The sequence below is a fragment of the Panthera tigris genome, chromosome B4 (assembly GCF_018350195.1).
Source record: "Panthera tigris isolate Pti1 chromosome B4, P.tigris_Pti1_mat1.1, whole genome shotgun sequence".
NCBI lineage: Eukaryota > Metazoa > Chordata > Mammalia > Carnivora > Felidae > Panthera > Panthera tigris.
Genome location: NC_056666.1, coordinates 103,391,795 through 103,416,076, shown reverse-complemented (window position 1 = coordinate 103,416,076; position 24,282 = coordinate 103,391,795). Strand labels below are relative to the sequence as shown.

At 34.2% G+C, this 24,282-nt stretch overlaps 1 protein-coding gene across 3 annotated transcripts in view; it reads left to right on the top strand.

Annotated features, from left to right (window-relative positions):
• The window catches only part of PPFIA2 (PTPRF interacting protein alpha 2), a 487,632-nt gene that overhangs the window by 366,006 nt on the left and 97,344 nt on the right, over positions 1 to 24,282 (top strand). For all 3 annotated transcript variants that reach the window (XM_042992818.1, XM_042992819.1, XM_042992817.1), the window contains 6 exons: positions 6,692 to 6,838; positions 7,853 to 7,987; positions 13,419 to 13,502; positions 13,764 to 13,895; positions 15,454 to 15,516; positions 20,305 to 20,396. In XM_042992818.1, the coding sequence (XP_042848752.1) occupies positions 6,692 to 6,838; positions 7,853 to 7,987; positions 13,419 to 13,502; positions 13,764 to 13,895; positions 15,454 to 15,516; positions 20,305 to 20,396 (653 nt within the window). The remainder of the gene's footprint in view (positions 1 to 6,691; positions 6,839 to 7,852; positions 7,988 to 13,418; positions 13,503 to 13,763; positions 13,896 to 15,453; positions 15,517 to 20,304; positions 20,397 to 24,282) is intronic.

Genomic DNA, 24,282 nt, shown 5'->3' with positions numbered 1-24,282 from the left:
TTCAAAGGCACGTCTGTCATTTTCACTCCTTAGCTGAAGGTTTGCCACTCTTCTATATCACTGTTAAGAAACACTACAATTTCTGGCTGTAAAGCTATTTGTTGAGGCCTTGCTTATCCCGGTTTCTTCATTCTCTTAGTCCCAGAGATTTAGCAATTTTCCTTTCATTTAACACTCCTCTCTTGCTTCCTCTCTTCATGTTTATTTAATGCAGTGTCACAGGTAGAGCCCAGTATCTCCAGCTCCCCCTTTCTTATTGACTATGTAAAAATAATTCCTTAATTCTAATCGTCTTCAGGTGTAGGTGACGAAAAGCTAATTCAGATGGAAAATATCAATCATCTGATGCCAGGTATTTTTTTTTTAATAAGGAAATCTCTTCTAATAGGTAAGGTATTCTGCTTTCATGTGGAATTCTTTTAAAATATAACTATTCTTGGGGCACCTGGGTAGCTCAGTCAGTTAAGCATCCAACTTCAGCTCAGGTCACGATCTTGCCGTTCATGGGTTCAAGCCGTGTCGGACTCTCAGCTGACAGCTCAGAGCCTGGAGTCTGCTTTGGATTCTCTGTCTCCCTCTCTCTCTCTGCCCCCCCCCCCACTTACTCTCTCTTTCTCTCTCTCTTTCAAAAATAAATAAACGTTAAAAATTTTTTAAAAAGTAAAATAAAATATAACTATTCTTGGGGCATCTGGATGGCTCAGTTGGTCGAGTGTCTGACTTTGGCTCAGGTTATGATCTCCTAGCTCGTGAGTTCGAGCCCCGTGAGCTGACTGCTCAGAGCCTGGAGCCTGCTTCGGATTATTTGTCTCCCTCTCCCTCTCTCTCTTTGCCCCTCCCCTGTTCTCTCTCTCTCTCTCTCTCTCAAAATAAATAAAAACATTTTAAAAAATTTAAATATAACTATTATCATCTCTAAAATTTTATGTAGTTATATTTTAGAAGAGATTTGTGAAGAGTATCTCTCATCATTCACCTCTAAAGGGAGGTTGCAAATACAGATGCTTCAAGAGCCAGTCAGGCAATATATACGTATGACACATTCGGCAGTAAAGGTATGACATAGGAAGCGCTAGAAATTAATGAGACCTGGGCAAGAAACCTATACACTGCCTGACTTTCTGTATACATCATGTGTGCTGTGTGTGTGTGCACGCATGTGTGTTAAGGACACCATGAAAGGCCAAATAAAATGTTTCCAAAAAGGTCCGATTGCCTGAGGCCCTGGTTTACTTCTAGGAAATTCTTAAAGACCAACCATGAAAACTATTACAGGTGTATTATATTTAATTTGTCTAATTTCTTACATCTGTCCTATCCAGAAGGTACTCATCATTATGCCCATTTTTCTCAATTGAGGTAAAGTGACTTGTCAAAGACATATGCACTGCCCTCCGAGCATTGCACTCCTTCCAAACCCTCAGCACCAGGAAGACACAGGATCAGCCAAGCTCCAAAACCTGTGCTTCTTCCACTATGAGCAACTTCTAAAATCAACAAAACAGAATCATTTACCAGTGATAGCACTGGCATAAAAAATGCAGCTGCACTGTAACCACCACTGAAATAATCTTGTGCTCTCTGTTTCCAATAAGAAGAAAACCATGGACTTTAAAAAGGTATCACTTACACTCAAAACTCCAGCTTCCGCTTTTATAATCCAGACTGTGGTCTGTGGACACACAAAGTCTACTAGATTGCAAGTATTTATAAGAGAAAAAAACAGTGGGGGCACCTGGGTGGCTCGGTTGGTTAAGCTTCCGACTCTTGACTCTCAATATCAGCTTAGGTTGTGATCTTGTGGTTGTGGGATGGAGCCCCACCTAAGGCTCTGTGTTGAGTGTGGAGCCTGCTTGGGATTCTCTCTCTCTCTCTCTTTGCCCCTCCCACCATGTGCTCTGTCAACATAAATAAGTAAACTTTAAAAAAAGTGATTCTTCTTGCTACCCAATGTGTAACATTGCTAGCACAGTATGATTTATGTATTGTATTAGCACTATGTATTTGTTGATTAAGGAAAAAAGGGGAGAGTAGGAAAAACCATATAATTAAAAGCTTCAATGCATTTTGCTTTACGTGTGAGGACTGTCTAGTATATCTAAAATGAATTATGTAAGTATATTTCATTAATGCTTTTAGAATATATTTTTGTCATTATTCCTCATCAATAAGTAAATCTGTTTAAAACTTACTTTTTTGATGACTATAAGAGATATACTTTATTTTTTATGATTTTTTTTCTTTTTCAAATTTTTATTTAGATTATCATTAGTTAACATATAATGCAATATTGGTTTTGGGAGTAGACTTCAGTAATTCATCACTTACATACAACACCCAGTGCTCATCATAACAAGTGCCCTCCTCAATACCCATCACCCATCTGGCCCATCTCCCACTCACCTCCCTCCATCTTCCCTCAGTTTTTTTCTCTGTCAATAAGAGTCTTCTATGGTTTGTTTCCCTCTCTTTTTTTCCTCCCTTCCATATGTTCATCTATTTTGTTTCTTAAATTCCACATATGAGTGATATCGTATGGTATTTGTCTTTCTAAAATTTACTTTCTTTGAAGTTTTGTCTTAGTTGCTCCTTAAATTGACTGTGACCTATATGTAGTTGGGGGCTGGAGTAAAGCAAAGAACAGTACACATATTAAAAACATAGACAATCTTATAACATGCTTAGCTCTCCACTTTATAATTAAGAAAGCTACTAATTGGGGGAGTGCCTAGGTGACTCAGTCAGTTACATGTATGACTCTTGGTTTTGGCTCAGGTCATGATCTCACGGTTCATGAGTTTGAACCCCTAATTGGTTCTGCACTGACAGTGCAGAGTCTGCTTGGGTTTCTCTCTCCCTCTCTCTGCCTCTCTGTCACTTGCGCTTTGTCTCTCTCTCTCTCTCTCTCAAATAAATAAATAAATAAACTTTAAAAAAAGCTACTAATGGAGTATTGAATAATACTTTATTAAATATTATGCAAAATATGCAAATATTATGCAAATTTTGATGTGCAAAGAATTAGAATTTTTCTTTAAATGTTTATTTATTTTAGAGAGAGGGAGGGACAGAGTGTGAGTGGGGGAGGAGCACAGAGAGAGGGAGACACAGAATCTGAAGCAGGCTCCAGGCTCTGAGCTGTCAGCACAGAGCCTGATGCAGGGCTCGAACTCACGTACCATAAGATAATGACCTGAGCCATAGTCGGATGCTCAACCGACTGAGCCACCCCAACAAAGAATTAGAATTTAAATTCTATATTGTTTTGTGAATAAAACCAGCTTATCTTTCTAACTTCCTATTAAGAGTTCTTCAAAAATTCCTAAGTAATTAAATGAATACATATCAGTTTTGTCTTTTCCATTATCTGAAACATGGAGTTTTATTTTTTAGTTTACTATGTCTGAGTTACTATAGAGTTATATTTATTTGCTATAATAAAGTCTATTTTGTAAACAAACCATAGGTCAAGAGATAATTGAATCTTTATACTGTTTTCCTCTTTCTTTAGGGAACAGTTTTTAGAGACTAGAAAAAGCTTCCCATTTTAGAATTTCTAAGTGACACACAGGGAAAAGATATTTCTCCAACTTGTAAATTCAAAATTTATTTTTGGCAACACAGCTTGCAGTTAAAAATTGAATCTCCCACATGTATCACTGAATCAAAAATGCAGTACCAAAGTCTGTACAGTGACTCCTGCATGCAATGTATGCCATAGAGTCAGATCAGCTAATTATAGGCACAATAGTAAGTAATAATCAAAAAGCTATTATTTATGGAGTGTGTATTATGCATAAGACTACACAGGGCACTTAAAATACTGTATCACAACAATGTTATATGGTAGATACTAGTATCCCAACCTAAAACAGAAAACAAAATAGACAAGCAAGCAGAGAAACCAAAAAAGAAAAGAAAAGAGGATGAGTTATAGAAAAGGTAATCAGCATTCACCCATGATAACTGAGTTAAAAAGTAGCAAAAACTGGGATTTGGAGCTAGTAAGTGTTACTCCAATGCTCATGTTGTCAAGAAACATGTATATGTCTTTAACTGAGTTTATCGCTATTATAATTTTATAAGAAGTTATATATGTAGGCTAGATTCAGAAGTCTCTTTTTTGGTTATAAAATTGACACAATATTCCCAGAGTTCTATATGAAAATGAAATTAACAGTATACAGTTTAACAATACATAATTTTTCAAAGACAAATAATGTCAAGAGGGTACACATCTAAATACATGCGCGCGCGCACACACACACGCATACACACACAGAGTGCCCACCTACTTTCCATCTCACTTGCCTGAGATTCTTAATTTCAATCCTTTCGCTGTTAGTTGTGCTATTTTCTCTCTTATTTAATCGATGCCTTGCTATTATATGAGGATTTTAGTTCTTTTAAGTTTACTTATTTATTTTGAGAGAGACAGAGAGTGTGCAAGTGGAGGAGGGGCAGAGAAAGAGGGAGAATCTCAGAAGGCTCCACACTGTCAGCACAGAGCCCAATGCGGAGCTCAAACTCACAAACCTTGAGATCATGACCTGAGCCAAAATCAAGAGTCTGATGCTTAACCCAGTGAGTCACCCAGGCACCCAGAGGATTTTAGCTTTTTTATTCTCTACTTTTCTCTCCCACCCATCCTTCCACTACAATTACCCCCAAATCACATTTAGTGTCACCATTATTATGGCTGTGTAGGTCATTTCCACAACTGATCCAAGTAGTAATTTCCTATGATAGCATTTCCTTTTGTTGTACAGCTTTTTGTTTTTCCAGGATTTTATTAATTACTTGATACATTTATTTCCTTGCTTGTTTTTAAAACGATGGTGTATCTTCACAGCCGCTCCACCAGAGTAGTAAAATTGCATAATTTCAATTCAGTTATGGTCAGTGATCAAGCAGATAATTTATCATTCTTATTTTTATTTTCTTTAAATCATTCCTTTTTCCTCTTCCCTCCACGTCTCATCTGTACAAGCTTATTTGTAAGCCTGCTTCATTGTTTTAGCTGTAGTTGTGGGATTTACTTCTGCTATCATCTTGAAAATCCAGGACAGAAAAGTGATCAAGGTCCCTAAAGCAGAAAAGGCATAAAAACTAGAGCACAGATAATGATTAAAACTTTGAGAGAAGGCGAACACCTGTTGTAAAAGTAAAAGCTAGAAGTTAAGGATTCGTGCATATGGTTATTTCCAGGTGGTGATGAGGGAAAATCGGGAAATGAAGGACTATTCATTTAAGGACTTCTATTTCTTTTGGAAAAAAATGGAAGAAAATGTATCTGCTCTGTGCATGTGGCAGGACTGGCTCCAGATCCTGAAGGAGAGGACCAGAAGGGTTGCTTAGGAACATTGACCAAAGGAATTTGGATAGCAACATATGGAAACCACCACTACCAACTCAATTTTAGGCTCCTTACGCAAAGGAGCTCCCCACATTATCAGGAAACCTCCACAGGCCCATGAGGCTTGCTTCTGCAGCTGACTTTTCTTAATATCTTTTTTTAAAAAGTAGGTTATCCACCTACTAGTGAATGTTCATGTAAGCTGTTAGGAAGATAAAATCATCTCCATATTATCTATGAATTAGGTGGTTAAAAATTATAGTTGAGAATAATATTAATGCCATGGTTATTACATTCACACTGATAGCTGATTTTTCCATAGAGTTGTGTATTCTTTGAGTTTTCTAAATTCTTGGGGCACCTGGGTGGCTCAGTCAGTTACGCACCCAACTTCAGCTCAGGTCAAGATCTCACGATTCATGAGTTCAAGCCTCGCGTCGGGCTCTGTGCTGACAGCTCAGAGCCTGGAGCCTGCTTCTGATTCTGTGTCTCCCTCTCTCTCTGCCCCTCCCCCCTTGTGCTCTGTCTCTCTCTCAAAAATAAATAAAAACATTAAAAAAATCTTTTTTTAATTGGAATATATGTAACAAGGAAAATGGTTACATTCCCAAGTCAATTGGTCAATTCATTTGTGAATATGACTCTAATTTACTTTTCTGGGGCCTCCTTTTTTTACAAATGTTTATTCATTTTTGAGAGAGAGAGCGTGAGTGGGGGAGGAGCAGAGGAGGAGGGGACAGAGGATCCAAAGCGGGCTCTGTGCTGACAGCAGCAAGCCTGATGCGGGCTCAGACTCACTAACCTTGAGATCATGACCTGAGCTGAAGTCATACACTCAACCTACTGAGCCACAGAGGTACCCCTGGCCTCCTTTTTTAAACACTGGGTTACTCTTACTTATATATGTAGATGAGGATACTGGTGATATTGGTTATCCTTATTTGAAGATTGATTTGCAGTTTGGAATGGTAGCCACCATTTTACTGATTTTATGGTTTACAACTGTACCCATAATTGTACTTATCTCTACTGTATAATGAGCTAATTTATCTGCCACTTCTTTTCTAATGCCAGTTCTACAGTAGGCAGTTTCTTGTACTCCATTCCATTCTCAGAGAGAGGAACTTTTTGTTAACCCAAGATGTAAAAAGAATTCTGACAGGTAAATTGGGAAAATTCACATGAAATTTGGCATGCTTTCCATAAAAAGAAAGGAATGAATATTGCTTCAAGAAAACGGTAGCCTTTGTATCTTACTATTTTATTTAAATAACAAGACAATACATTAAACTATGTGAAAATCTGATTTTAATTAATTTATTATTTTGATTGTAGGCCATGGCACAGAAGGAAGATATGGAAGAAAGAATCACAACCCTTGAGAAACGTTACCTCAGTGCTCAGAGAGAATCTACCTCCATACATGACATGAATGATAAATTAGAAAATGAGTTAGCAAATAAAGAGGCCATCCTACGGCAGGTTGAGTATCTTATCTTGGTTTTGTTCTGGTCCATGTGTGCTCTCACCATTCTAACAAAATGCAGAGTAAATAAAATACAGTATTTCTTGGCATTCAACTGTTCTCTAAAATTTAGAATGGAACTGACTCAACAGATGTGATTTCTAGCATGTAATTTACAAATATGTCTTAATAATAATAAAAATAATTACTAATATTTACTTTGGGTCTGGACATGAATCAGACACTGCTAAGCAGTTAACAATTACCGCACTTAAATCTAACCACCACCCGTGAAGTAAGCACAATTATTATACCAAGGCATCAAGGTTCAGAGATATAAAGACTTTACCAATGTCACACATCTGGAAAATGCCAGTTCTTAATGGAAGCCCAAGTCTATTTGGCTCCAGAGCAGAGTCTATTTGGCTCCAGAGCTCCATATTTGGACAAACTATGGCCCATGTGCCAAAACTATAGCTGTTTTACTAATAAAGTTTTATTAAAACATAGCCATACTCATTTATTTAATCATTTTCTGACTGTTTTTGTGCTACAACAGTAGAACTGAATAGTTGGAACAGAGACTAAATGATACACAAAATCTGAAATATTTATTATCTGGCCCTTCAGAGAAAAAAGTTCTGTTAACCCTATCTCTAGAGCTTGGGCTGTTAGTCATTGTGCTACATTTCATCTCTCACTCCAGTTAATACTATAATTTTCAATAATATGCTCTCATGGTACGTCTGAAACCTTAGCGTTGAGTTATATTGCACATGTCCACATTTATATTCACTAGTAACTTTTATTTCTTTTTGTTGCCATTGGTAAGAGCTTTTCTATTTTTTTAATGTGCTGAATTTTATTAAGGAATGTGAGTAAGTAACATATAAAAACATGAGTACAGTCATCTCTTTGCACAGTAAGTGTGGTTGATTTTAAATCTAGAATAATGGCAGAAACCCTAGTGTCTGGTGTTTGTTATCCTTACTGGAACTCTTTAAGTGTCTCTTTTTCCATCCCTGTTTCAGATGGAAGAGAAGAACAGGCAGTTACAAGAGCGTCTTGAGCTGGCTGAGCAAAAGTTGCAGCAGACTATGAGGAAAGCTGAGACCTTACCTGAAGTAGAGGCTGAACTGGCTCAGAGAATTGCAGCTCTGACAAAGGTATTGCCATAAAACAATTAGTCAGTCTAGATACACTCGTAGAAAGGAGTAGTGATCCAAATGGAATCTATAGATTGTCTTTAGGTTTCATGAAATTTAAGTTTATTTCGTCTTTATTATACTGGTTTGTTACTTAGATGAGTTTTTCATATTATAGATCTTATTTATGCTGACATGAATGATTTACATATGAATGTGATGATACCTTTGCCTATGTAAACGTTAGCAAAAACAAAATTTTGTATCCTGATGGTTAATTTTCCATGATAATATTTGAACATTAGAATAATCACTGAATATAAACAAATAATGATGAAATTTAATATGTATATAGATAAGTTGCAATAACTTAATAGCCTTAACAGAAGTTGTTTGGTATTAAAAATGTAGGAAATATCATAAGCAGTTCCTTTCTCACTATATATGATAACATTTGTTAGCAGTTGGAAGTTAGATTTGCAAAAGTCTAAATTCTAAAGTTACTAAATAGAAAGTGGTTTTAATAGTTACAGTTTCTTCTGAACCAATTAAATTCAATACTAATCTGAGGAATATTCAAAATTGTCTGCCATGTTATGGCTGTCAAATTCTGCAATTATACACATATTGTAAATTTTGCAACCATTATAATGTTAAAAATGACTTATCATTCACAGTGAAATGGAAAGGACAGTGCTTCAAAGTGTATATGTACAATAAAACTTCAGCTTTGCTCACTAAAAGCATATTTTACTTTTAATATCAGTTCAAAAATGTGCAAACATTTTAGATATTCATGCAATCATTGCTCAGTGCTACATTTTCCATGCACCTAATAAATGGGTAAGACAGATATATGAACTACAGGTTACAAATTCTGGCATTAGGACTATCCAAAACAGTCAATACAGCAATACAAAAGTAGGCACACACATTTGCTTTCCCAAAAAAGTAGATAATTAAAGAGGAAAAGTAGACTGATGCCTATTGGTTAAAATAAGATAATTAGTCAGGTAGTGAAAAGACAAATACTTGCAAAGTAGAGCAGGGTTAGAAAGTTTTGGAATAATTGCTTGTCTACAGAGTATTGGAATAACCAGCTGAATAAAACATTAGTGTGATTAGGATAATGTCACAATCTGGATCCTTCTATAGTCATAGACATACCATAAACCCTTCTGGCAATTTTAGAAATGTGTGCTTTCTCAAATAAAGATAAATTTATCATTTAATTTGAGAAATAATCTCTAAATTATATAAAAATGTGCAAATATAGTAGTAGTATTCTATTTTTTCTTGCAAACACATTTAAAATTACTCAAATATGGATAAGGATGTGTGTGTGTGTGTGTGTGTGTGTGTGTGTGTGTGTGTGTGTGTGTGCATATATACACACACACACACACACACACTAAGGCTCTTCATTTGAAGAACATGAACTTATATAGAGTTATTGAACTGAACTATTTTCCGGAGCTTTAAGTAAGTGACTAAATAATAAAAATAATTTTGTAAAACTTTAGTGTAAAATAATCATCAATACTATCCTGAGTAAAATACGAGAAAATCTGGAATCTCTTCCAAAATAATACAATTTAAAATTCACCAAATAATTGCTCCTAATTAACTTCTGATGGACTGAGGACAAAACATACTTTAAAATATAATACTTGACTTACAAGGCTTCAAAGTATATATCCCTAAGCATCCTTAATTTAGAATATAAAAAAATAACTTGAAATAGGTGTCTTATCTTTTTTCCCCTCATTTTTTCTCTGGGGCTCTTACTTGTTTTTGATACATACTTTCATTCATGTACCCAAAATAATTTCTTCAGTTTACATCTAACTAATAATATAATATATGGTAATATATTACATCTAACTAATAATATAGTTACATCTAACTAATAATATATTGCTAAAATTTCACTTCATCTGAATCCTTTTGATTTCCTCCTTTTTCAGTAGAGTTTCATCTTTCTTAAGAAGTGTTAAAAATGCTAGAGTTCACTGTGTTTCTCTTTTCTCCTGCTTTTTCTTCAGACTGACTTTATATCAACACCATTATTTCAACTACAGAGTTTCTAGATTATTGCCATATTTAATATACACTTGTCTAGAGAAGAGGTTTTATCCTCAGCACACTCTCTATGCTTGTAACATTTTTATAACTTTTGAAGATGCTCTTTCATTTGTTTTCCCAAGTTTTATGGCTACAATGATCTTGTACTTTTTCTTCACCTCTGTTCAGACACTTTTAGGGACTATCTCTAGAACCAGTTTTATTTATATATTTTTATCACTTCCGTATTTTCAGTATCTCACTGTTATTGATCATCATAATCTTTTTCTACTTCTTACTATTTTTGATACTAAAGTAAAAAGATTTCTGCTTAGCTTAAACCTAGGCTTCCCTCTCCTATATTATGAATGGCATTCTAAATAATGTTTCAGGCATTTTATTTGGCCTATATATTTTTTTCTGCTTTTATTACCTGCTACCTATTGTTTTCTTCTCTTTGCCCCACCCTATCTGACTTTTATTTCTTCGCCATTTCAAAATCTACTCATGTTTTTCTCAAAGCCATTTCTGCCTATAATTTCCTCTAACTGTAGCTCATTTGAAATTTTCCTATGTCATATTAAAGAGTGAAACCAAGATAAGCCCTGTATCCCATCAAGGAGTACAAAAAATAGATTGTTTTTGTGTGACTTTTGTATTTACACTAATTACTTAAACTACAGTCTTCACAAGGCTAAGATGAACATAAATCAATACTATTGAAATTGATCCCAGTTTTTGTTTAGAAATGATGTCTGAATCTATTCTGTGGTTGATAAGGTGTGTGTGTGTATAGATAGGTAAGGAAAGCTCATTTAAGGCTTTAAAAAGTCAGAAATATTGAGGAGTGGCTACAGATAAATGTTAACATTGGCTATGGCAAGTATGCACAAAATTAACCAATAAAGACTTTGGGATCCCAATTTTATGATTTATTATATTTACTTCTTTAATTAAAGTGCATATTCCCTCAGCAAGGACATAATTCGTATTGAATTCCATAAGGTATTTCATTCATTTTTAGTACCAGTAAAACATATCAACAATAACAAAGTAATTTAAACTTGACAGAATTCTTGCTCAATCTTTAAGTGAATTTTTACAATGTTTAGTATGTTTTCAATAGTTAAGATGGAAAGAGGTAGAAGTTTTAAGGACCTTTGGGAAGACCTACTGGGCTTGTGTTTTTAAAGAGACAGCTTTGGAAATTGAAATGTTCATGCTTTAACTACCTTGAATCAGTCACCTGATTAATTTTTATACCACCAACTGCATGTTAAAATGTACTTTTGAGAGATTACAGATATCTTAATGAATTTAGATGATATCATTTCAACAACATTTTGACCCATTTACTATATTCCTATTTGAATTCTAGGTTTTAAGTGATATTAGAAAACCATTTTGTGACATTTGGGAACTATGGTAGCTTTCTGTGTTTCTTCTGCTTGGAAATTTGGGGAGAGAAATTGGTTATTTGTTATGTCTTCATTATTTTCCCCATTTATGAAACAAGAATATCAAAAGGAAAATCTTACAAATGTTAATATTGAGTTGTAATCTATATAAGTACACCAGTTAAATGTTAAATGTTTATTTTATAGATTAGTTGGAATATGTTGCATAAAGTAGTACATATGTGTGTGAGCCAATACATGAATAGGCTACTATTTCTTTTCAGGTACTGCATGACATATTTATATATAGTCCTATATTTGCATAAAGTAAGTTTCACTGTTTTAGAATAAACTTAGAGAATGTAATGGAATATGCTCTGGAGTTAAATCTTATAGATCTAACATAGAATAATTTTGATGTTATATATACTTGTAATTATGATCAAAATGTTGATTTAACTTTACATGTAATCTGTGCATAACATACTAATACAATTCAGCTATCAGCAATGTCACATGTGTTAACACTCTGTGTCTGTGATAACCTGACAATCACCTCCAAGACATGTAACGAATCCTGGCACTGGGCAAATATTAGCTGACAAAGGCACCATGCTGCCTGTTCACTTTAGGGCGCTATTTTGTTTCCATGGCAACAAATCAATGTAGAAACAGTTTCTGAGTGGTTCCTAGTGTCATTCAGGAGACTTTGTAAATAAATATTCTTGTCCTCACAATATATTGTCACCTTGATAATTTGAGGACTTCTAATCACTTTCATTTACAATGTCAAATTAAGACTACATCTGAGAATAGGTGCCAGGGTACTAGACCAGGTACTACACACTTGTATTCAGAGACCAGAAGTCAGTTTGTCAGCTCGTCACTGTTGCTGAGGAAACTCAACCCTGCTGGAATTGGAGAATACCCATAATAATTAATCCTGTGGCTTAGTTTGTCTTGATGTCTACAGTGTTAGGTTTGTAATAAATTTTTTTTCCAAATTTATTTCACCTGGGTCGTTGTCCTAGCATACACTTCAACGCTGAGACACACAGTTTGCATTATTTTTTAGTAATATGATAAACAAACAAACCAAAATACAAAACATTTAACAATCTATCAGAGACATATTCTAGTGTTTGGTTTCCCATAATCCCAACTATTACATGACTCTTTCAGAGTTGCTTTAATTCATTCTGTAGTAGTCTTTCATCGCCAGCCGTCACTAACCTTCCATACCTTAGGTTGGTAGTTTTTTATTTGGGCGTATCATTGTTTTTCATTTATAACCATCGACTGCATCGTGTTCACCAGATATCAGTGTAGTTCTTTCCATGTAAAATTCTGTCTATTAAAGTATTAAATTTGCTGTCACATTTTTCTTTTAAGCATTCTGTGCTATGTTCTGTTCAGTGTCAGTGTCTTTAGTTCTGATTTTTCAATTTTGTCCCTCTCCTTTTCCTTGACTTGTTAGTCTGATCCAACCTCTTCTACCTCATCTGATGATTATCAATATGTTATGGAAGCTAAACTACAAGAAATGATCTCCATACGTAGGAAGGTAGTCCTACTGGACTTTACTTTCTATTGCTAAATAGAATCCATCTAAGTTTTTCTTTTCATTTATAAAAATTATGTTATTTTTATTTATTGATAATCAACCATCTGTGCAGTTCAGTGCTTCAGGAGCTTAAGATTGGACAATGGCAGGTTTGTGTTCAAACCATGCACAGTCTGCATGTTACATTTGGCTGATTTCATTGCTCATAAATAAGTCCAATGTTTTGCTGATGCTTGGATGTAACAGGCCTTTGTAGCTGACACATTTCAAGCAATGCTGTTCAGCTGCCTGTTTAAAAAAAGTTTATTTTTTGAAAATTACATTTGCGGTTGGTAGTAGCTTGCTTTACATTTTATTTCAATTTATTTAGAGGTAAAGTGTTAATCAAATCTTACATGTCAGGTACATTTTTCATATTTCTTAACAGGCTGAAGAGAGACATGGAAACATTGAAGAACGCATGAGACATCTAGAAGGTCAACTTGAAGAGAAAAATCAAGAACTTCAAAGAGTATGTATATTAAGAACCACTCCCCTCAATCATCAGTCTATGGGCATGTAAGAAATGAATGTCTTTCTTGATGATAGGTTATATTTAAAATCTTATGAATATGCTGTGTGCATTTTAAAGGAAAAAAGAAAAGGTTCTGCCAATTTAATCACACCAGACATAAAATGGAATCCAATTTTAAACTAGAAAAATATAAAAACAAACCCAGTGCTTTTTAAATGATTGTTATGTCAAGTTTATTTATTTTTTCTTGAATATAAGGCTAGGCAAAGAGAGAAAATGAATGAGGAGCACAACAAAAGATTATCTGATACGGTGGACAGACTTCTGACTGAATCTAATGAACGCTTACAACTACATTTAAAGGAAAGAATGGCTGCCCTAGAGGAGAAGGTAAAATGACAGAAGAGTAGAATCACATGAATATTTATCAATGTTCTTAAGAGCATGGTTGTTTTACACCCTGCTGTGATTATTGTATTGGTCGGATGGTCCATTTATTTTCCTTAAGTATATATGACATAGTCTTAGAAGTGACCGAGTAGTTTCTGTAAAAATGTGTAAGATAAATTTTTAAATGAGTAAAAGTGCTGCATGGTATGTAAATCTTGCATATTCTCATGATCATATAGATAAATGTATTAAAATGTATTTTGTGGTGAAAATACTTAGTTATTCTTCACCTGGTGTGCAAAAAAAGAGCAATGAGACAAAAATCGATTATTTTGGGGATGTCTTGCATTGAACTATTCACATGTTTCGAGTAACTGAATCTACTGCTTGTCTAAAAGCCAAAATGAGTAAGTGAATTTATATTACCAATAGAACTAGTGTTGATCCTACTACAGTTTAGGAACGCAATAATTTCAGCTGCATCATTTCCAAAAATTGCCTCTTTACAGTGTGCAATGTCATTCACAATGCTATGTGTCTTGTTGATAGTTAGCGACTACCACACCAGCACGAGTTACATGAGCTGGTTGCCGATTTCAGAGCAGATACAAAGGTAGGGGCTAAAACCCAGATGGACAAATCATTTTGGAAACTGAGAATGAATGCCAGTCACTACTTAAGCTAGACATTTTCCCCTGACCCAGACAATAAACCAAAATAGAAAAAAAATACTCCCCTGAAATTGTTAAAGTAGACTGGCTAACTTTCATTACAAAGTGATAAGGCATGCCTTCTTCCCATTCAAGTCCAAATGCATGGCCACTTTACCAATCACTACACTCTTAGTTTAGTTTTACTAAAATTAAATTTGAAAAAATACATTTTTAAAAATCATGCTTTGTGGTAATATAAAAAAGCATAAAGCTTTTATGATAGCAATCACTTCATTTGATTCACAAAATTTTAAAAATAATTTCTATGATGCAGCTTATTTCTACATGTCATGAGATGTAACAGTTTTGTACATAGCTAAAATTTCATTTATATTTCTCTAATGATTTAACCTTTATTGGAAATTATTTATTCTGTATTTGAAATAGAAGTCCAGAAATTAAACTTTCCAGAAATAGGATCTGATCATTTATTTTTTTCCTCAGATGATAAAAATGAGTTCATCTGAATTCTTTATCTGTAATACCTTTGGCTAATATTGAGTTTATTACTCACATTTTTTCATTTTAAAAGTAACCTAATTATTTCAAATCTTAAAACACTGAGGAGAAGAAGAAAATATAGCTTAGAAGATAATATTTATTCCATTTGCCAGTCCAAGTGTTACAAAATAACATTTCCCATTTAAATTATGTATTTTTCTAAATGTTAAGGTATTATGTTTAAGGATTCTATTTAAATGTGGTTTCCATGGAAACCAAGAAATAGATGCACCAAGGAAGGAATCAAAGAGAAGGAATCAAAGAAGATTCTTGAGCAATAAAACATTAATCTACATATTCAGTTATTTTCTCTTTAGTTAATTATTTTTCTTTCTTTTCTTTAGAATGTTTTAATTCAAGAATCAGAAACTTTCAGAAAGAATCTGGAAGAATCTTTACATGACAAGGTATAATGGAAACTTGCATTTTACCCATTTTTCTATTTTAGACTGACAAATGTGTTATTGTAAAATAAATTTGATAAGAAATAAATTTAGGATGCTACCTTTTTAAAACAATTTTAACTTTTGTATTATATGTCCAGAAAAGTGTACATATCTAGAGAGCTTGATAAATTTTTACAAACCAAACACACTGAAAATCAAGTCTTGTAGCCCCCTTCTTGTTCAAATACAATTACTACTCTTATCCTAAACGATAATCACTGTCTTATTTCTAAAAAAAAAAAAAAAAATGCTTCTGACTTTTTGTGCTTTACACAATTGGAGTAAACTAATTTGTATTTAGTTTGAGATATCATTTAAGCAGACATGTATTAAATATCATGCACAATGATTGTGCTGAATTATGTTTGCATACATGATCCTGGTTCCAAAGTAGCTGAAAAATGTAATTGAGAGAGAACACACCTTTGACAAAGCAGCAAGTTGCAGAGGAACACATGCCAAGTGCCGAAGGAGTGAAATATGTAGTAAGAGCTACAGGTAGGAGAGACTACCATATACTGCTGCTATAAATAAGGCTTCAGGGAGGTGTCACTTGACAAAGCTCTATGGAAAGGGAAGAATATGTTACAAGCCTTTCAAATACAGTGCATGTGGCATGATTGCCAGTGCTTTGTGTGAGGCAGGAGTGGTAGGGAGTTTCATTTCTTAAATAATGGCGGGCATAACCTGGGGCACGTGGGTAGCTCAGTTAAGCGTCCGACTTGATTTCTGTTCAGGTCATGACCCCAGAGTTATGGGATCAAGCCCTGCATTGGGAGCAGGGCCTGCTTCAGATTCTCTTTCTCTCCCTGTGCCCCTCCCCCTGCTCTCTCTCTCTTTCTCTCTAAAATAAAATTTTCTTAATTTTTTAAAAAAAATAATAGCATAACAGTTTGGCTGGAATCAGTTATTCCTGTTATAGGATATATTATATAAGAGGCAGATAAGGACCAAATTATGAAATGTTAAAAGCTGTAATTGCTAATATATCTTCTCCTTCTTCATTAGCCTATATATTTTTTGAGTCTATTAGTTATTTTGAAAGAGAGAGAGCATGAGAGCAGGGGAGGGGCAGAGAGAGGACAGAGAGAATCCCAAGCAGGCTCCATGCCATCAGTACAGAGCCTGATGGAGGGCTCGATCCCAACAACTATGAGATCATGACTTGAGCCAAAATCAAGAGCCAGACACTTAACTGACTGAGCCACCCAGGTGTCCCACCTGTAAATTTTTGTTAGCAATTTTGTCTGATTTCATTTTGTTTAGCACAGGAAAATAATGTAATATAAAATTATTGACTTAAAAAGTGACCTACAAATGTGTGTTGAACAAAAGAGAAGAGAAAGAGAGAAGAAGCAAGGGACAGAAGAGACGGAGAGAGAGGAGGGAATATCTGGGAACAGTATGGCATATGGAAAGTATTGGAAAAGATGAGAGAAGAAAGATTTAAAAAAAGGAAAACTGTACATTTAGCCCCACTAAATTCTACATATTATGATGTTAATTTAAAACTATGTGGCCCCACAGTCAGCGTATATATGATCTGAAAGATAGATCTCTCTGTGGCAATACAATATGGTCCCTAGAAGATAGCATCTAATTCTTTCTGAAGTAGTTTTAAAAAAAGTCTACAGAGTGGAGATGCCATTTCATCAGGCTCTTGAAGGCACAAAAGATCTTGCCAAATAGGCAAGGGTAGGGCAGAGGACAGAGCCTATGTGAGAGCACAGAGAAAACAAAAATGGTTGATTTGCTGATTTACCAGAAGTTTGCTGTGACTGGTATGTGTTTAAAGAACTAGGTTGTGCCCAGATTGTGGATTTTGGACTTGATCCTATTATGCAATGTTATGTTTTCCAAAGCTCTCTGTGCTCCTGGCAAGATCCCCAGAACCCACTCCCCCACCACCTACCCAAACCTTGTAGCTTCAACAATCTGCCTAAGCAACTAACAGTACTAATCACTCCATGCTTTGCACCCTTGTTCACGCCAGTAACTAGAGGAAGCAAATCCCAGGTCATACCTCATTTCTGAATATCATCCCACACAGCTGAACATATTTCCTAATCTAACCACATCTCCTATAACTTCTGAAATTTCCACTCAGTTCTCTATAACTGACAGTCATTCATTAGCCAAATCTCCTGTGTACTCAACCTCTTCTCGTTGTTTCTCATCATCTTGACCTCTAAAATTTGAAATTCCTAGGACTGGTTTTGAATTTCTTCTCATGTTCACTCATTGAGTTGAGGCTCTTCTGATCTCATGGATTTAAAACCATCTATAAATTGAGCACCTCCAAATTTAGATCACAGACTGGGTCCTCTCTTCTGAGAGAGTTCATGTATTTAAGAGCCAACTCAATATCTCTATTTGGACACTTGGGCAACTCAAATGTTCACAGGTTCAATCCCCCCACCCCCAAAATCAGCACCACCAACCTCAACCACCACCAGCAGTAGTCCTCTCAGTAAATTACAACTTTTCCTCTTAGCCAGGTTAACCTTGGAGTTATTCTTGACCCCTTTATCTCACACTCCACATTCAGTCCAATAGCAAATTCAGTTAGTTCTGTCTTCAAGATATAACCCAAATCCATCCAGTCTCTTTCTAACACTGCTATTGTCCAAGCCACAATTTTCTTGCCTATGTGTTTGGAAAGACAGTAATAATTATCTTTCTTCCCTCCCTCCCAGTCTCATTCATCAGGAGTGATCATGTCACCATTTTGCTCAAAAATCCTCCAGTCGTTTTCTACCTCACTCAGAGTAAAAACCAAAGACTTAAAAATGGTTAACAAGGCCTTTTAGGACTACCCTTCCCAAGCCCTGCAACCAAAACATTTCTAAGTCTATTCCCTACCTGTCTTTCTCTTTACTGTCCAACCCAGCCACAATGACCTCCTTGCCCTCTCCTTCAACAAATATACTCCTTCTCACTAGGGAGCATTTGTATCTGCTAAACCTTTTCCTAAGACATCCCTATTTTTTTTTTAACTCCCTTCCTTTCTTTAGGTTTTTGCTCAAATAGCACTTTATTGGAGAGATCTTCCATGCTTCTCTTATTTTCTTTTTCCTACAAACATCCTATAGACTCTGTTTATTGTCTTGTTTACTAGATTATAAATTATAGGAGGGCAGGGAATTTTTTATCTTACTACTTTATCTTAGGGCATAGCACAATAGAGGTGCCCTATGTGTGTATGTGGAAATAACAAACAAAGGGATTAATGAATGCAATAAGAAATCATTTAACATTTTAGGCAAATAATTTATTTGATCATATGTGTTTTTTTAAATGATACATCTAAAAGAGAAATGTGTAGGGAAGAGATTGAAGGGAGCACCGCCTGTGTGGAAGCTGGTGAAGTAATTCAGGAAAAAACTTAAAAAGGTGTCGAGTAGGATGATGTTAGTAAGAATAAAAAGGGCAGATAAGAGAAATATTGGGAAAGCCACATTAACAACAAAGTATGGTGAGAAACGAAGTATGAGTCAAGTAAAATGTCAAGCATTGGCTGCTGGGATGGGAAAAAAACAGTAAGAGGAAATCTAGAAGGACATATTTTAAACTTTCACAACATTATAAAATGTTATAATCATGAAAACAAAATAAATCCTTACACATGCATTTAATTAAGGACTATTAGGTGACCCTTACATTGAAGATTTATGGACAGAAACTGGTAATGACAATCTGAGAAAATTTTCAGGTGTACAAATAATTCTACCAATATCAAGCTCACAATTTTAACTTATATCAGGTAATGACTCTTTTCCTCATCTTTTTTTTTTTTTATTTAATCTTTATTTTGAGAGAGAGAGAATGCAAGTGAGGGAGAGGCAGAGAGTGAGAGACAGAGACACAGAATCCAAAGTAGGCTTCAGGCTCTGAGCTATCAGGACAGAGCCCAATGTGGGGCTTCAACTCACAAGTCGTGAGATCATGACCTGAGCTGAAGTTGGACGCTTAACTGACTGAGCCACCCAGTTGCCCACTTTTCCTCATCTTTTTAATCCACTTTTCTTTCTCCTTCATCATGTGTATTACAACCCTTATAGAATAATCAAAGTCCTTTTCTTCATGAATAAGACCTTTTCTTTATTTTTTTAATCTGCTATGATTATGACTTTGCATTTTGAAGTGATGTATACATAGCTAGTCATGATCTTAGTATTCCTATATGTTTGCAAAAATTTAGGATTAATGAATGCCAGACAATGTAGATAATTTTTTTTAGGGAAGTAAATTTGTATTTTTTATTTTTAACCCAAATTAACTACTGGCAAAACAAACTTTAGGAGTTTTTGACACATCTTTTCATCAGAAATGAACTAACTGATGACCATGAAAGTGCAAAGAAATAAAGATCGAAAGAATTGATATTAGTTGTACTAGGAAATATGACCATTCATATATTGAGTTCAGTTCATTGATGGTGAAGTTTTAAGCATAGCATGTTATTCTGTGTTTATTTTTGTCTCAACAGTCTAAGGTACTACTCTATAAAACATCTTCAAGGCACTAATGTTTAGATAACTTTCTATTGATTTGTGCTTTTCACATTTTCATTACAAGGGAAAAATGAGGCATATTTTGCTGTCATGTCTAATGACCTGTAATAAAAATATATCCATCAGTTTTCCATTTTTAAAAAACCACTAAGATTGATAGCTTGGTTTATCATAATTGAATGTTGGTATTCTTGGCATATGCATATCTTCTGAGTCAAACATCTTTGATTTTTAGGAAAGATTAGCAGAAGAAATTGAAAAGCTGAGATCTGAACTTGACCAATTGAAAATGAGAACTGGCTCTTTAATTGAACCCACAATGTCAAGGTAACATTAAATTAAAATCTTATTTATAGTTTGCCAAAAATCAATATGATTTTTTTATGGTCCCGTATTACCTCAAATAAAATAAAACAGGCCTCTTACTGCCCAGCAGGCATTACCCTATGTTCACTCCTTACTCCTTACTGATTTACTATTTCTATATTCAAAAATAATTCTCTAACTTAGTAATCTGTTCTGCAAATATGCAATAAAAATTTTAAATATTACATTTTGTATTCTGCATTTAATTACACAGCTATAAATAACGTAAAAAGAGTCTTAAATGAAGGAATAGAACTGTATGCGAGGAGATTACTTCTCATTCCAGGAAGAGGCAACACCTCTTTTCTCTACATGCAGAAATGCTTTCAATGTATAATGTTACTGAAGAAGTATCATTGATTATGGTCACTTAGCATCCACCTATCTTGTTAAATTAATTGCAAATACAAAGTGAAGGAGTAATTATACATGTTTTGAAAACAAGTAAATTTAGCCATACTCATCTGCTTTGACTCAGTACCTCATCTTGAAAAAAAGAAGCAATGACATAATTATTTACTCTTTAGATAAATACAATAATCTTGATAATTCACATGTAATTTTCTTTTGTGCTTAGGGCCTTTTATTTAAAGTTAATGAGAAACCCTACAAGGATTTACTCATTTGATCATTTATTTATTAGACAACACAATCGTATCAATTATTTGAAACATTTGACCACCACAGACTTTGAGAAGTTCATTTTTCTTGGTCTTAGAGTTATTCTAAGAATGTTCATTCCACGGGCACTGGAATATATGTTTGTTTTGGTTAATGTAATCTCAGTACCTAAAACAAAGAAACAAACCAAACCTGGTATATAGTATACTCTCAATAGATATCATTGAACAAATGAATATGTGTAATAAAGCATTTTTTAGATATTCAGATCAAAAATCCAAGTTAAAAATCCTAAAGGTGCTTATATTCTCTTGAATGTAAGTATTAGTAAAAATAAAGTTCAGTATTTTGAGTATTTTTACCTTCAGTTTAATATAAGAAACACAGTTCTGCAGGCAAAAAAAAAAAAAAAAAAAAAAAATCCAAAGAACTTTTAAACATGTAGGTCTTTAATTTAGAAAATTGTGTTTATTTTTCTAAATGCTTTATTATGATTTATGTATCTGAACTGAAATTATTAATTCAGTGATATGTGTTCACAAGGTAGGGTGATGATGATGGTTTTGATGAAGGAGAAAAAGAGCTGATAAAATAGCAACAGAATAAATACATAGAATGACCATCATCCAGTCAACAAATTTAGTATTTTTTTAACAGAACCAAATGGTCATTTTGTTGGCTTTTTGACCTTTGGTCTCAGAAATTTGATCTCAGAGTTGTATAAAAAGAGAGAGAGAGAGAGAGAGAGAGAGACTCTTAAATATAGAGAACAAACTAGTGGTTACAAGAGAGGGAAGCTCGGTAGGGAGAAGGGTAAAATAGGTGAAGGGGATTAAGAATACACTTATCATGATGAGTACTGAGTAATGCATAGAACTGTGGAATCACTATATTTTACACCTGAAACTAATAAAACACTGTACATTACTGAAATTAAATATATATATATACATATATGTATATAATATCCTTAAAAAATAGAGAGTTGTAGAAGTGTTATCTAAAAGTTCTAAAAGTTCATCACTACATTGAGTCATCATGGACAGCCTAATAATATGACATTTGTCCACAATGAAGGATCATTCTGAAAGCTTGGGAACTACATACAGAACAATTCTTCTTTGATATACCAGATTGTAGTAGAAACAAAACTAGACCAAGAATAAGAAGATTGACATTTCTGGGTCTAATACATACAATTATTAGCTGTTTCATTTTGGAAAACCCATTTACCTTAAGAAGTTCAAATTTTATATGTATTTTACATGAATTATATATAAAATAATATTTTTATGATTATCTCACAAGCTTACTTTGTAGATAAAATGAGACTAGTCAGCAAAGGGGTTTTTGTAAACAGTAAATCAAAAAGTACAAAGTATTATAGGAATTACTGATTAGACAAACTGATGGAATTTATAATATGTTATAGGATAACAATATGTATTGAATGGCAATTACTTATTGAACAGACATGCTTCTGAATGCACAATTTAAACAGCAATAAGAAAACAGAAGATGCATAGGAACTTCACTGATCTTACAGATGAATGAATAATACCTGTTTCAAATGGGAAACACAGGGATACTCTGAGGACTATTACAATAAAGGGAATATAAGGGGCTACAATAGTATAAGACAATGGGAATTTTAAGCTGACTTTAAAAATGTCAACCACATAAATGTGGGAAGAGACTATTTCTAGCAGAAAGAACATCATGTTCGAAGGCTCAGGATCAAAGGAAAGTGTGAGTTAGTCAAGAAATTGAAAGAAAGTCAGTACAGCTGGATGGAGAGAGAGAAGGGAGATAGTAACTAGAAGTGAAGCTAGAAAGCAGGGTTCCAGATTGTAGAGGGCCTTGTAAGGCCATCGAAGGGTTTTAAGCAGGGCATCAATAGTAGCAGATCTGTGTTTTGGTTCACATTTTTATAAATGACCTGGAGTTGAGAGATAAGACAACAAGAAAACAATACTCCTAGGAAGATGAGTTATAATTTTAGAATCGCCCCTCCAATGACCAAAGAGACGTTACCCAAACAGTGACAGACAAGATACCTAGAATGTTCTAAGGTAGACAGTTTAGACTGTATTATGATTAATTTCATTCATTTATGAGCTTACCAGACATTTATCAAGTGTTTATTATATGCTAGGAATGCCTCCTTTAGCATACGATGGTAACTAAAATCTGACCTTTGTCTTCATGAAACATATACCCTGTTATAAATAGGTCCCGAGAGAGGTCCTATTTATGAATGTGACTTGGTTCGTTAGGTTTTATATGTGGCTATTCCATAATAAAACCAGTTTCCTTGATTGAGTTTCAAGTTCACTGCTATAAAAACAATAGCTGCCCTCCACTTGGAGGATGATTCCTTAGTTCATTTGCTTTAAATTTCTGGTTGACAAAACAGGGATTTGCATTAGTTAGGTCAGTGTCTTCTATTGTTGCAAAAATCTAGACCTCACGTAACCTTTTCTGATCTTGCCAATAGTTTGGAAATGCTAGTTTTTTTTTCTTTTTTTTCACAAAAAGAACTAACAGAGCATAGTAGATCAGTAGGAGCCCCAAGTTCAAGAGAAAATACAGTGTTAAACATATTTCCTACTGATGATGGATCATTTTATAAGACAGCATGCTGTCACTATTATCATCATTATTATAGCAATAAACTGAACTTGCTATAAATCTATATATAAATAACATGTGTAGCAAAATATTTATTACACTTTGATTACAGTGTTTATTGAAAACCAGTGTGATGATATTTTTCAACCGGAATTTTGCAACTATTTCATCTCTAACCATATTTCAGAATCAAATGTGCTTATCAAAAGATTTTTATATTTTTGAAACAATGTCTTATCAAAAGCTGAAAAATTGTCCTGGTGGTAGGTCCCATTATATTAAAAGAAATAAGATCATTAACCTTGGGTCAATTTAATTTTAAGTATTTTGTTAATTTCCTAAATTGAAAAATAGAACACCTTGAGAGAGAATTCTGGGACCCCAAAAGTTTACACATTTTACTGTTAGATTAGTGGGAAATATTTAAAACAGACACAGCAATAAATAACATATATTGGTATGTACACTAAATAATTCAACTACAATTCTATTTAGTTTTGTTTATCCTATTTGCCAGAATTTAAGCCAGTGGATCTTGGTTGTCAATCTTAACTTGTTTTATTTTACTACCACATTTGAAAATGATAATTAACGG